The sequence below is a fragment of the Hyperolius riggenbachi genome, chromosome 8, assembly GCF_040937935.1.
Source record: "Hyperolius riggenbachi isolate aHypRig1 chromosome 8, aHypRig1.pri, whole genome shotgun sequence".
In the NCBI taxonomy this organism is placed as follows: Eukaryota; Metazoa; Chordata; class Amphibia; order Anura; family Hyperoliidae; genus Hyperolius; species Hyperolius riggenbachi.
In genome coordinates, this window is record NC_090653.1 from 97,021,305 (window position 1) to 97,036,524 (window position 15,220).

Consider the following 15,220-nt stretch of genomic DNA (forward strand, 5'->3'; position numbering starts at 1 on the left):
GCACGAGACGGCTGCAGGGAGCTGGTATTAGTGCCAGGTGAGTAAAAGTTTTTATCCCTAGCTTAAGTATCCCTTTAATTGCAGATATTAAAAAAACAAAAAAGGAAACGATTTAAATGTAGTATAGGACTCTGAGTCTTCTGAGCTCCCTCCCCCCTACCCATTCACCCATTGTTGTTAATCCATTCACAAGAGAGGGAGAGAGAACATGAACTAATTGACTAGTTCACTTTTCCTACTAAGTTTTCGCCTGCTGGTAGGTGATATTTTCACATTATAAATAAAAAAGCAAGTAAATAATCAGAATAATTTTGACAGTACTTTTTCACCTACTTTTTGTGTATTTTTTTTAATTGCATAGTGCTGAAAATGTATTTTAAACTAAAGACGAAAAATTATCTCCTAGGAGAAAACTTGAGTTGGATTTCCTCCTAGGAGGAAAAAAAGTGAGTTGGATCGGGCCCTTTGAGTGTTATCACCGGAGTCTGAAAAATCTTTAGAAGTTAGCATAGAAATACATTTCTATGTTGGAGAGATTACAGAAACGCAAAGTAGATTTAAGAGGAGTGTGGACACGGGCCTGTACACACTGCTGCGTTTTTTTAAAATCACATGTATTTTTTTTTTTATATCGCAAAGTCTTTTGAAAAATCATGAATATCGTGATTACCTGTACACACTGGTGCGATGCATTTTTAGAAAAACGCAATTGCAGAGACATCTGCGCTTTTTAACCCCTGTGTTAGAAAAAAAAAGCATGAAGTGCAATGCATGCTATTTTCGTTGCACTTTTTTTTAAGTAGGAAACCAGGCAAAGATGGCCTCAGTAAAATCGCAAGCGCACAAAATCGCAAGTAGAAATTTAATTAAAAAGGGCAATCACATCGCACTGCGTTTGTGATTGCGCTTGCGTTGTTCAGTGTGTACAGGCCCTTACATAGCAGTTGGTGCCTCAAACTTTAAAGGCATAAGCAAAAGTGGCTTTGACTGGCCATTTGATTTCATCGTGGCTTCCTAGAAAGTAAGACTGTCCCATTTCCAGTGAACTGCATACCCTAATGGTGACGGCAAACTCTCTTCTTTCAGTATACATAACTGTACAATGTCTTGAAGTAGTTTACATCCCTTGTAGCGCCAGGGAGAGACAATCAAGAGCCACTAATGGAAGTAGTGTATTATCTTTACAGGGAACCTGAAATGAGACGTATATGGAGGCTGACCTATTTATTTCCTTTTTAAACACCTCTTGCTACAGTTGACCTTTAAGTCCTGGGAGACGGTAGATGCTGTAGGCTATACTCACACTTTTTGGTTGCTGATATCAAGCAGATAAAGTTTAATGCACAGTTCCCCAATCATGTCCTCAAGACCCATCATCCGTACATGTTTTGCAGAAAACCACAAATATTCACAGGTGAGGTAATTAGTGTCTCAGAAGAGCTGATTAACTACCTTTGTGGATTTCCTCCAAACATGCACTGTTGGTAAGCCTTGAGGACAGGGTTGGGGAACACTGGTTTAATGGGTGTGTCTCCTTCTGCCCCCCTCCCCCCCAGTATGTTGCCAATGATGAACTCAGTCACCCTATTGGAGGCACGTTCTGTCTTTGGGCTAGGAGTGTGTATGTATTCTATAGGACAGAATTAAGATGGGCTGTGTGGACCCTTAGAAAAGGGAGGGACTACTAAACTTGATGTGCTACAAGAGGCACCAAGTATACGAGTAGAACAGTCATGGAGGGATGGCTGTAGACAGGTTATTTCTGCACCCGCTTAGAGCTATGCTGTGCCGGACTTGGGCTTTGACATAGGCCCGTAACATTAACTAGGGTTAAAGCAGCACAGCCCAAATTAAGTTAAAATCTCTAATTCGAATGCCGGCAATAGTCAGACCCCAAATTACACGACCTATGGTAAAATTAGGTAATTAGTAGGAGAATATATTTCTTATATACTGTGAGATTACCTAGCACAGGGAGAGCCAGTTTTTGGCTTCTCCCTGTGCGCAAATTACCATGCGGCCGAATCATAAGTACTCGGGATGGCTTGCCTCTGTTGTAGAAGAATAACTTTACATAGGAAAAAGTTTGCAGATTTTTTTCTAATCACACTGGGCATCTCTTGTGCCACATTCAGATTCTACACTATTCTTTCACAACTGTTCAGTCTTACCACATGTATATAGTATAAGAGCAAACAGGCCAACAATTGAGAATCCTTTCAACAGATTTGTACAGAAAAGGTTGTCCTTTTCGTGTACGTCTTGTGATTGGACAAGATTGCACAGGCAAGATTTTATAGTGTATGGATAGCTTTGTAGTTTCTCACCTGACTGGATTATGTTCCTGTTTTTATATGAGGTCCCAAATGGCAAGCTCAATGTGTGTCCTGAGCATTGTGAAGATATGGGCCTCTTTATTTGTTAATGTTTGTCTATGCTGCCATTTTCCATTTTATATGTTGACATTATTCTATGTAATCCGTATAGGACTCAAAAGCCTACTTCCACCTGCTTAACCAGATTGCACCCAAAGGAAAGAAAGAAGGAGAAGAGGCGATTGCCATCAACATGTCAGGATTTAATGTAAGTGTGTGTTTTTTGTGTGTGTATACATGCTCATTGCCACCTCTGCATGATGTGAAACTTCTTCTATGGCCGTGATTTGCACGTAGTTCTTGTGTATTCAAGGTGAACTCCAGAAATACATTTTTGCCTGGTCTTGTGTGGGTAATCCGTGACAGGTTGCTTATATTTTGATGTAAATGTTCAGCATTAAACCAGATGCCCTTCCAACAGGGCTCAGGCTAGTGAAACGCAAGAAAAAGACCCCCGGACACCGGGAGCGCGATATCGTGATACTGTGACACAATGAATCGAAGAAGTCCAAAAAGTATATACTCACAATTGTAGGTTGCTTAAACAGGCAACCACTAATATATGCATGTGGAGAAATGCCAACCCCATTTAGCCTTGGATGGATGGAAGTTGGTCGCAGCTCCAGAAAACTTCGCCCTATTATAGTGGCGAGTACCCCACCAGGTAGGTTAAAATCTATTAACCCTTCGCACACTCACATGCAAATGTTCAAACAAATGCATTCACAGATTCACTCATCCAGGCACAACTGTTATCCCTACAGCTAAATTAAAAGCCAGGGTTTTAGTTCACAGAAGAATGCATTCTTATGCTTAGTCACCTATACTGCGCAGAAGTACCCAGGTAAACATAGGTGTCCTAACTCTGGCCCTGTAACATGCATAGTGCAGACATGCAAACACATTCATTGCATCAAACCTATCAATGGATTAGGAGCACACATCCTAACTTCCTCTCCTGGGAAAGACGGTGCATCTTACCAATCGCACAAGGGAGCTAACGTTATGTGTCCATGTGCACCATGCGCATACACCAGCATACGCTGTGTGCATGCTGACAAATACATACAGGGGAAGGAGGGAGTGCACTGAATTGGACCCTAGCCACAGGGGTCAGTAGTAAAATGGAAATACATATATCCATGCTGGTGTATGCGCATGGTGCACATGGACACATAACGTTAGCTCCCTTGTGCGATTGGTAAGATGCACCGTCTTTCCCAGGAGAGGAAGTTAGGATGTGTGCTCCTAATCCATTGATAGGTTTGATGCAATGAATGTGTTTGCATGTCTGCACTATGCATGTTACAGGGCCAGAGTTAGGACACCTATGTTTACCTGGGTACTTCTGCGCAGTATAGGTGACTAAGCATAAGAATGCATTCTTCTGTGAACTAAAACCCTGGCTTTTAATTTAGCTGTAGGGATAACAGTTGTGCCTGGATGAGTGAATCTGTGAATGCATTTGTTTGAACATTTGCATGTGAGTGTGCGAAGGGTTAATAGATTTTTGCTGTTTTCTAGCCACACCCCCTTCAGCACCTCCCTTTCCCTAATAATTTATTTAATGTCCTAACTAGAGGCGATGTGCCTGGATATATGTATTTCCATTTTACTACTGACCCCTGTGGCTAGGGTCCAATTCAGTGCACTCCCTCCTTCCCCTGTATGTATTTGTCAGCATGCACACAGCTTATGCTGGTGTATGCGCATGGTGCACATGGACACATAACGTTAGCTCCCTTGTGCGATTGGTAAGATGCACCGTCTTTCCCAGGAGAGGAAGTTAGGATGTGTGCTCCTAATCCATTGATAGGTTTGATGCAATGAATGTGTTTGCATGTCTGCACTATGCATGTTACAGGGCCAGAGTTAGGACACCTATGTTTACCTGGGTACTTCTGCGCAGTATAGGTGACTAAGCATAAGAATGCATTCTTCTGTGAACTAAAACCCTGGCTTTTAATTTAGCTGTAGGGATAACAGTTGTGCCTGGATGAGTGAATCTGTGAATGCATTTGTTTGAACATTTGCATGTGAGTGTGCGAAGGGTTAATAGATTTTTGCTGTTTTCTAGCCACACCCCCTTCAGCACCTCCCTTTCCCTAATAATTTATTTAATGTCCTAACTAGAGGCGATGTGCCTGGATATATGTATTTCCACCAGGTAGGTTGACATAAACTACTAAACAACCATGTAGGAGTCGCTCATGAAATGCTTTTCAGCAAGACCTTTTTGTGAACTTTAGGTAAGAGTAGCTTGTCTTACCTTGTAAGTCGAGTCGTAAACAGGTTTCTTAAAGGAGTTATCAGGCAAAAAACAAAAAAAAAAAGTTTCACTTACCTGGTGCTTCTACCAGCCCCATGCAGCCATCCTGTGCTCTCGTAGTCACTCACTGTTGCTCTGGTCCCCCTCCGTCAGCTAGTTTAGTTTTTGCCGACCTCTGGGTTGGCGGGCCGCATTGTGTACATTTTTACGCATTCCCGCTGGTGCAGGAACATTAACACATAAGTAAAAATGTATGTGTTAATGTACCAGCGGGAATGCGTAAAAATGTACGCAATGCGGACAGATCATCAGGGGCGCTGTATGACTGATAAGAGAAAGGAGTGGAAGGTCAGCACTGCATTCATATATTTATTCCAAAGTGAGGCACATCAGATAACGTGACATTTCAAAATAACAATCGGCAACATACCAGTGCAGGAGGCAATGTGGTGGGTGCTGGGCACTGCTAGCCTTACGGCCATTTTGCGCTAATATGTGCTTCTACGGAGGCTCTGTAGAAGCGCGAAACAGCCGTAAGGCTAACAGTGCCCAGCACCCACCACCAGCCACATTGCCTCCTGCACTAGTATGTTGCTGATTGTTATTTTGAAATGTCACGCTATCTGATGTGCCTCACTTTGGTATAAATAGATGAATGCTGTGCCTACCTTACGCTCTTTCTCTCTCATCTGTACAGTCATAATTACAAGGTAAGACAAGCTACTCTTACCTAAACTTCACAAAAAGTTCTTGCTGAAAAGCATTTCACGGGCGCCTCCTATAGGGTTGTGTAGTAGCAGCAGCAGCAGCAGCAGCTCCAACAGGGCTGAACTGCATCAAGTCACATGCCCAATGCTTTAGAAAAACCACAGTGCAACTCAAGCATGGCTCACCTATAGCTCTGCTACCAGGGGCGCCTAAAGGCACAGGCACACTAGGCAGCCACTTGGAGCGCCGTTTGCCATCTGGGCGCAACAACTGGACCTTTTAGTGCACCTCGAACACAAGTATTCATGCCACTCTCTTTCCTCCTGGCATCCATTCCTAACGTCGCTATAGCAGCGACCTCGTGCGCTCCCTGGACCAATAGAGAGAGAGCAAATGTGCTCTGCCTTGCCTCCACTTTTAGTTCCGCCCCGCTGCACGGAAGTTAGGTTAACATGTGCCGGGTAGGGCATATGCTGCTGCTCGGCATGCCCGCTGATACTAAGGGCATAGAGAAGAGGGACTGCCTGGGACTAGCCAAGAGAGAAGAGCCAGCACTGAACTCTGTGGGCGGCTGTAAGTAACATAACAGCTGTGAGACAGCGGGGACTCGGGAACGCAGTTGCTCTTTCTGCCTTGCTGCACATTCACTGTCTTCTGGGGCTGGCTGGGTCACGCGTCTCCTGGGGATAATGTTAGTGTCAGCTCTCTGCCACACTCAGATCTCTGGATGGCAGGTGAGGGGGATTCGTGGCTGTGGTGAGGGAAGTTGGAGCAACATTCTTTCTATTGGCCGGGAGAGGAGGATATGAGAGGCAGAGCAGACTTTAGTGTGTTTAGAGGGTGGAGGGCGGCATTTATTTTCTATTATTGTGGGGGGAGGGGGGGTTGTAGCTGCTATAAACAAGCACAGCATGGGCATCTGTGTGCACAGTGTCAGTGTGTCTTACTGTGCACTGCAGTGTTCTGACAGGACAGGTGTGGACTGGTAGTCTATCTATTTATCTCCCCCCCCCCCCCTCTCTCTCTCTCTCTCTCTCTCTCCCTATATCTCTCTATCTATCTCCTTATCTCTCTCTCTCTCTCTCTCTATCTACACTGCCCCTCTCTCCCTCCACCTCTATCTATCTTCCCCCCCTCTCTCTATCTCTCTCCCTATATCTCTCTATCTATCTCCTTATCTCTCTCTCTCTCTCTATCTATCTACACTGCCCCTCTCTCCCTCCACTTCTATCTATCTATCTAACTATCTATCTATCTATCTATCTATCTATATATATCTATTCCCCCCCCCTCCCTCCCTATATCTCTCTATCTATCTACTTATCTCTCTCTCTCTCTCTCTCTCTCTCTCTCTCTCTCTCTCTCTCTCTCTCTCTCTCTCTCTCTCTCTCTCTCTACACTGCCCCTCTCTCCCTCCACCACTGCCCCTCTCTCCTTCCACCTCTATCTATCTGTCTGTCTGTCTATCTATCTCTGTTTCCATCTATCTATCTCTCCCTCCCTCTATCTATCTCCTTATATCTCTCTCTTTTTCTCTCTCTCTCTCTCCCTATCTATCTATCTATCTATCTATCTATCTATCTATCTATCTATCTATCTATCCATCCAAACAGGGGTACCTTTAAGTATTTGCACCCAAGTACACTCATTAGCAAAAAAGGGGGGGGGGGGGGGCGCCACATATTTTCCGCCTGGGGTGACAGAAAGGCCAGAGGCACCCGTGTCTGCTACCTATGTACACAATTAATCTGGACCCATGCTATCACTTACCTGGATTACCACACACCACTTGCTATCAGTCAAATATCAACAGAAATCAAGGGGCACTACAGCGAAATTTAGGCTACTGGCATAACCCTGGTTGCATGTTTCTTATGAGAACAAGACTTATTGGGTATTGTATCTGCTTACAAAGGTCGTCAGGAGAGGATAATTTTATAGCACCTCTTTCAGATCCTGGCATCACTAGAAAGCGTGTCATTCTTTGTTCAGCTGTAACAGCTATTTCTCTCCTCCTCTTTCAATGTGTGAGATAAAATCTTGTTCTGTAAGGTTGTCTCCATCAGTAGCAAGTACGGATATCGTGGGTAAATAAACAAGCAGCTTACTGTTAATTTACCTAACATATCCATACTTAGAACAGACTTCACTTTTTTTTCTGATGGCCAGGATCTGTAAGAGGTGCTATAAATTATCCAATCCTGCCGATCTTTGTAACCAGATACACTACCTAATGTGTATTGCTTTCACTATTACAAGCATGCTACTAGTGTTATCCCAATAGCCTATATTTTGCTGTAGTGCCCCTTTAACTATTAATTAAAATGCTTCCACCACAGGCTATGCAACCATCCATAGACTGCCACAGCCACTAGTCGACTGCTGCTAAGTGGCAGCGATGCAGGTCATTCATCAAGACTTATCGAATTGGTTAACGACAGTTCGGTAAAATACCGAATTCGTTAAGTTGATTTCAGGATTCATCAAATTTATCTACAGCTGTTAGCGAGCATTCGGTAATCATTCGTTAGTGATGCGTTAAAACGGAAGAAAGTGCAATTCATGAAAGTGGGCGTGGTTTAGTGTTACATTTAGGATTAGTTATCTCCTCCACTGCTCTGTCGTAATTCCTGTCAGATCATTGCTGACAGAGAAGATGGAGCCATTTGAAGTGGTTATGCATCGGCTGAGAGTGATTCAAAGGTGCAGAAGGGCAAGAATAAGGTCTAGAACTACATCAATTCGCAAGAGAATAGATGTATTTGCTATAACAGGACATCTGCATTTCTCTTGAATCATCTTGTAAGAGAACACAGGCAGTGCCAGGGTTAACTAATTTGCTAGCTGCACTATATTTTTTTTTAGAAAAGGCTCCTATCAAGCCGCAGCTGGCGAAATTGTGGGATTGCCCCAAGCTACCTCTGGAATCCTGGTGCAGGTGTTAAGCCCTATACAGAATGTTGCTACATAGTGTTCAAAGGACTGCCTTTTACCCACAATTCCATGGGAATCTTATGACCTTTTGTTAAATTACCGCTGTAAGATGGAAATATCGACACGTTACCGAATTGTTATCGAATTCAAACCGAATGCGGAAAAACCTTGATGAATACAACTAGAAATCGATAAACTTGGAATTTGGTAATTTAACAAACTGGAAAAAGTTATCTCAAAGACTATGATGAATCAAGGCCATGGTGTCCTAAAAACATAATCTTGGTAATGACAAAACCTCCATCTTGTCAACCTTGTGATGGGTCCCATCTCTGCCGATAACCAGAATATTTATCTTGTGCTTTTCTTCTATTGGTTTGTTGTGTAAGCACCTTTAACTCTTGATTTTTTTTTTTTAATAGGAAAAGGATGACTTGAAGAGGGCAGAATTAATGCTGCAGCAGTCGGACAGGCTAGGCTGTAGACAGTTCGTCACACCTGCAGATGTTGTGAGCGGAAATCCCAAATTAAACATGGCTTTTGTGGCGAACCTGTTCAATAGGTACCCAGCATTGACTAAGCCTGTGAACCAGGACATCGACTGGACACTCCTTGAAGGTGAGATGCTTTTATGTTTCACTGTTAAAGGTTGTCATTTGCTAAAGGTTGTCTAATGGCGATCATAGACCAAGAGGGCCGAGCGGTCATGAATGTAGGTGTAATCCATCCACTGTCTGGGCATGAAAATGTCTGCTTGGAAGCAGGGGCGTAGCAATAGGGGGTGCAGAGGTAGCGACCGCATCGGGGCCCTTGGGCCAGAGGGGCCCCAAAGGGCCCTCCCCCAACTACAGTATTAGCTCTCTATTGGTCCTGTGCCCATAATAATGACTTCTATAGATACTTTGAATACTGGTAATCCTTAAGAAACTGTTTCCCATGCTTTTCTTACACCTCTGACACTGTAGTTGCCATTGGCAGGTTTTGGTGCGCCGTATCAATTGTTATGTATAGAGTGCTAGGGGGGGCCCCATTGTCAAACTTGCACCGGGGCCCACAGCTCCTTAGCTACGCCACTGCTTGGAAGCACAAATAACCTTGCCATGGGGAGGGGAGGAAGTGCCATGCACATACAACACTGGCCTACTGGGGTTACACAGACTTGATTGGACAGAAATTTCTAACTTGTTAACCACTTCAGGATCATAGGCTTACACACCCCTAGGGGCCAGGCTATTTTTTAGGCCACTGTTCAGGCCACTGCAGCTTTAAGGGCTTGCTGCAGGGCTGTACAACTTGTTACAAAAGTGACTTCCCCCCCTTTCTTTCTTTTGGTTGGCGCTGATCGCTGCTGCAGTGTTTGTTTTATATGTATGTGGCTATGAGAGCCAATCGCACCTGAGCCTCTCTAGGGGACAGCCAAGTGACACGGCTGTCCCCAGTACAGTGCTGCCGTAGATCGCAGCCCTGTACAATATAAATAGATGGCAGTTTTGCAGTCTAACCGTCTCCTAACGGCGATCGCCGCTGGGAGACTGATGACGGAGCGGAGATGCACACTTGCGCGAACTCCTGCAAAACCCCGCCCCTTGGACTTGACACCTTTTGTAGGTACGCGACCCTTAGGGTGCCAGCTTCCTGACACCTATGGGCTGTAGTGGCCTATAGTAGAATGTAATACATTTTTCAGGACACACACTTTTACTGCAATTTTCTTGGTTTCAACATCAGAAATGCTTCCCAAATCTATATATTGCTGTATATTGATATGTAACCCCACTCTCCCAGGGATGATTTGCTATGCAAAATTCTCCTCCCAGAACATTGTGGGAGACAGGTATAGTTTGCACTGGCTTCAGAACACTCAGTAAACCAGCATTCTGCAGATATGCAAAGATGTCACCACCTGTGATCATTTTCAGAATGTAAATCAGGTTGAGGATTTTACAATGGGACTAAATTTATAAATATTGTAAACAAAATAAGCAGTTTTATTAATTCCGTCCTTTTCACTACCATTTGTAGTGACTTCCCTCCAACGGCCAGTTTTTAGCATCTAGTTAGAAATGTCTGTAGGAAATGAATACTGGTCATACACCTTTCCGTGTTGTTAAATTTGATTGAAATCAACTCTCGCCCTTTATAACAAATTGAAGCATAATCTAAGATAAAATGATTAAATGTGTTCATTTTTAGGTTGAACGTTTGTGTTAATGCCCAGGATGTCGTTCCAATTTTTTTTCCTTCCATTTTTAATTGGTAACATAAAATTGTTGCATTAAAATCATTCCATGAATGGGAAGCACTAGAGAATCTCATGCCTGTAGGCCCCTTATGTCTGTAGATATTGTATTGTGTATTAGTTGCATGAGTTGGGGTAATCGTCTTTACCTTTATACCTTTTACTTTTGTCTTTTTGCTATCTCGGCGCACTGGGAGATTTATCATCTGATTATTGCTTTCTAGCCTATTTCAGCTGCTATTGACGCTAAAGCGATATTTTTTCCCCTTAATTTAGTAATTACTCGGCTAGTTTATTTGCTTTATTTTTTATGTTTACAAGCATGTATTATTGTTTGATTTGTTTGTAATCCAACATATTAAAATGAATACTGGATTGAACATGAAGGCATTAAACTGTGGAAAAAGTTTTGTTTAATAGATTGCACAATTCACATTTCAGTGAACTCAGTGCCAGTACCACAAATGGCCACTGGAGGGCTCATGTCCCTCGTTCATTTCTAGTAGATTGTGTGCAGATTTCTCAGGGGTCCCCAACCCCCGGTCCGTGGCCCACTGCCGTTCCGTGGGCCATTTGCTGTTGGTTCGCGGATCTGGCCTCTTGATCCTATATGATGTAGCTTAACAGTACGGATCTAAACTCAGAACTTCTTCTCTGTTTTAAAAGATAAGCAGCAGCATAATACTCTTTTCAGAAAACATTTTTTTTTGTTTTGTTTTGTTACACCTGATACAGAACCAGAAAGAGAGGGAAGAAAAAAAATTGCAGTGTGTCTACTTCTTGCTTTCATGGAGGCAGGCATATTGTTAACATGCTGTGCTTTCAAATGAGCTTATCTGCCATACCCGCCATTACAGTCAGGTGACCCAGGGGAGAGATTGAACTACAACTTGAGATAGACACAAATGAGGGGGATTAGTTAGGCTAAACCCTCTAAATACACACAGGGTATGTCTCCATGTTTTCCTCTTGCACTGAGCAAGAGTTCAGGTTCACCTTAAGTGTAATCCTGTTCAACGCAAGTGCAGGTTCAACTGTATGTATAACTGTGTATGTTTATGATTGCCTCGATCCACCTGCATCACAAGGATTGTAACAAAGGTATATTTTATAAAACTTTATACAGAACATATATGGTACTCTACATTTAAAGGGAACCAGAGAGGTTGGGGGGAAGCTTTAATACATTAAATTAACAAGAGGTACGGGATATCAACCCTCATAGGCTCGTCTCACCCATAAGGACAAGGATATCAAAATATTGGAAGTATAGGGAGCACAGAGCTGGTGTCTGAATATATGAAATTTAATGGTATCAAAATTCTAGGTAATAATTCAAAGGTTCAAAGTAGCTCATGGACAGACAACAAACAAACAACATATACCCTCCCATAAAACCAACTGGAATAGCTGACTGCCGGCAACAGCATAGAACCTGGAGTGCACTCCTATTGAGTCCTAGCATGCATGCAATTCTAAATCTTCAGGCCCACAGTAAGCTTATTTCCAGAATGACAACCAACCGCAACCAGGCAGGAGTAAACAGATCTAATGGCATCAACCCGTGTGTATATTTGCGAATACACGCCTCTATATAAATATATGTACGCTTCTCATTACTGACACACATATAGTGTCAAACCTCAACCCCCGTTTTAACTGTTCATTTGGTTCGTGCGTTTATATGGCGGCGACCAGGCGAATGCAGATAAGGATATAGCTTTCTCACCACTTCACAGCCGTCATGGCGGAATCGTACATCACCTCTGTTTGCGTTGTATGCAACATTGCGGATGAAGGGGGGGAGGAAGAGATGCGGAGGCACGGGTGAGCTAGACGTCGTCCATTTCCGGGTTGCGTAGGCGTATCACGTTACGCGTTTCGTCACGACACACGTGACTTCGTCAGACGTGACGTAGGCAGGGGGGACGGCACCTTTTATAGCCTCCAAGTCTCCCTTGACGTAAGATGATCTTGCATATATTAAAATAGGAAGTCTGGTTGTTGCCATCTTCTGGCCATAGTAAATATTTACATCTTGCATTTCAGTGCATATACAGGACAGTTTTTATCCAATTGTACTATCTGATAAGACGGATCGTTACAGGAAAGATTTTATATTTAGATCCTTATTGAGGCCCTTGGGGAATAGAGTTCCACACTTGTAAATCCACATCGATTCTTTTCTTAACAGTTGTGTATCATAGTCACCGCGACGCGGGCTGATGTTTAATTTATAGATTCCCATAAATCGTAAGCCCGATATATCTGAGCCATGAACAGTTTTAAAGTGTAGTGCCAGAGGATTCAGTTTCTTTTTATCCATCGTGGTACTTTTTATATTAGAGATATGTAAATAATAAAAATATCTTCCTGACATATACATATGTCAGTGAGATTTCCTTCCTTGACTTATTGATTAAGAAAGAGGGGACTTCATTGGTCACCTGTACATACAGAAAACCCACAGCAGGGAATACCCTCTTGTCTGCACAAAGCTCTCACTTACCCGCCCAAAAATGGGCAGTGCCCACAGGTCAGTTCCTTCGACTACGAAGGAACTGCAGCAATACTGAGGACTTCAAAAAAGAGGCGGGTGAGTTGAGGGCTAGACTGCAGACAAGGGGGTACCCAAATAGGATTATTATCACGGCATATAAAAGAGCCCTTAATAGAGATCGTGGTGATCTTTTAAAGAAAAAAGTAAATAACTTTGAAAATTCGTTGGTGCCCTCTGGTAGCGTCTGTCCGACGACCAAGACACCACGAATTGTGACTCCATATAGTGCCCACTTTGTGGACATTAAACATGTCTTACAGAGACACTGGCATATCCTCAGAAGGGATCCAATTATGGCCCAAATAGTAGGTGACTATCCACACATGGCCGCAAAAAGAGGCAACAACCTCAATGACCTACTGGTTAAAAGTGAATTTGGTTGGGGGGATCCCCCACTACAAAAATGAAAAAAGGAATGCATAAGTGCCTAGACTGTGATATGTGTAAATATGTTAACAAAAGTAATCAATTCTATAGTACTGATGGTTCTAAATCATTTTGGGTAAATGACTATATCTCATGCAATACTACTCGAGTGATATATCAAATTCAATGTCCATGCAATCTAACCTATATTGGAAAAACCTTTAGACCTCTAAACACTAGAATTGGCGAACATATCTCTAATATAAAAAGTACCACGATGGATAAAAAGAAACTGAATCCTCTGGCACTACACTTTAAAACTGTTCATGGCTCAGATATATCGGGCTTACGATTTATGGGAATCTATAAATTAAACATCAGCCCGCGTCGCGGTGACTATGATACACAACTGTTAAGAAAAGAATCGATGTGGATTTACAAGTGTGGAACTCTATTCCCCAAGGGCCTCAATAAGGATCTAAATATAAAATCTTTCCTGTAACGATCCGTCTTATCAGATAGTACAATTGGATAAAAACTGTCCTGTATATGCACTGAAATGCAAGATGTAAATATTTACTATGGCCAGAAGATGGCAACAACCAGACTTCCTATTTTAATATATGCAAGATCATCTTACGTCAAGGGAGACTTGGAGGCTATAAAAGGTGCCGTCCCCCCTGCCTACGTCACGTCTGACGAAGTCACGTGTGTCGTGACGAAACGCGTAACGTGATACGCCTACGCAACCCGGAAATGGACGACGTCTAGCTCACCCGTGCCTCCGCATCTCTTCCTCCCCCCTTCATCCGCAATGTTGCATACAACGCAAACAGAGGTGATGTACGATTCCGCCATGACGGCTGTGAAGTGGTGAGAAAGCTATATCCTTATCTGCATTCGCCTGGTCGCCGCCATATAAACGCACAAACCAAATGAACAGTTAAAATGGGGGTTGAGGTTTGACACTATATGTGTGTCAGTAATGAGAAACGTACATATATTTATATAGAGGCGTGTATTCGCAAATATACACACGGGTTGATGCCATTAGATCTGTTTACTCCTGCCTGATTGCGGTTGGTTGTCATTCTGGAAATAAGCTTACTGTGGGCCTGAAGATTTAGAATTGCATGCATGCTAGGACTCAATAGGAGTGCACTCCAGGTTCTATGCTGTTGCCGGCAGTCAGCTATTCCAGTTGGTTTTATGGGAGGGTATATGTTGTTTGTTTGTTGTCTGTCCATGAGCTACTTTGAACCTTTGAATTATTACCTAGAATTTTGATACCATTAAATTTCATATATTCAGACACCAGCTCTGTGCTCCCTATACTTCCAAGCTTTAATACATACCTGGGGCTTCCTCCAGCCCCATACGCACGGATCGCTCCCACGCCGCCGTCCTCTGCTGCCTGGATCCGCCGCCACCGGGTCCCGTCATTGCCGCTAGTCGGCCGGCGGACGCGGCCGATTCGCCGCATCACACGGAGCTCCTTCTATACAAGTACGCATGAGGCTGCCTGCTGTGAAGCCGCATGCGTACATGTATGGAGGGAGCCCCTGTGATGCGGACAATTGTCCGCGTCCACCGGAAGTGACGGGCCCGGTAACGGCGGTTCCAGGAAGCGGAGGATGGCGGCGTGGGAGCGATCCAGGCTTATGGGGCTGGAAGAAGCCCCAGTTATGTATAAAAGCTTGTTCTTTTTTTTTCAGCCCGTTCCTCTCTGGTTCCCTTTAAGGTGAGTGGATAAATCAAGGTAGACATAG

General features: G+C 43.4%; 1 protein-coding gene across 2 annotated transcripts in view; it reads left to right on the forward strand.

Annotated features, from left to right (window-relative positions):
• Window positions 1–15,220, forward strand: part of PLS3 (plastin 3) — a 153,484-nt gene that overhangs the window by 116,519 nt on the left and 21,745 nt on the right. For both annotated transcript variants that reach the window (XM_068250917.1, XM_068250918.1), the window contains 2 exons: window positions 2,488–2,583; window positions 8,709–8,904. In XM_068250917.1, the coding sequence (XP_068107018.1) occupies window positions 2,488–2,583; window positions 8,709–8,904 (292 nt within the window). The remainder of the gene's footprint in view (window positions 1–2,487; window positions 2,584–8,708; window positions 8,905–15,220) is intronic.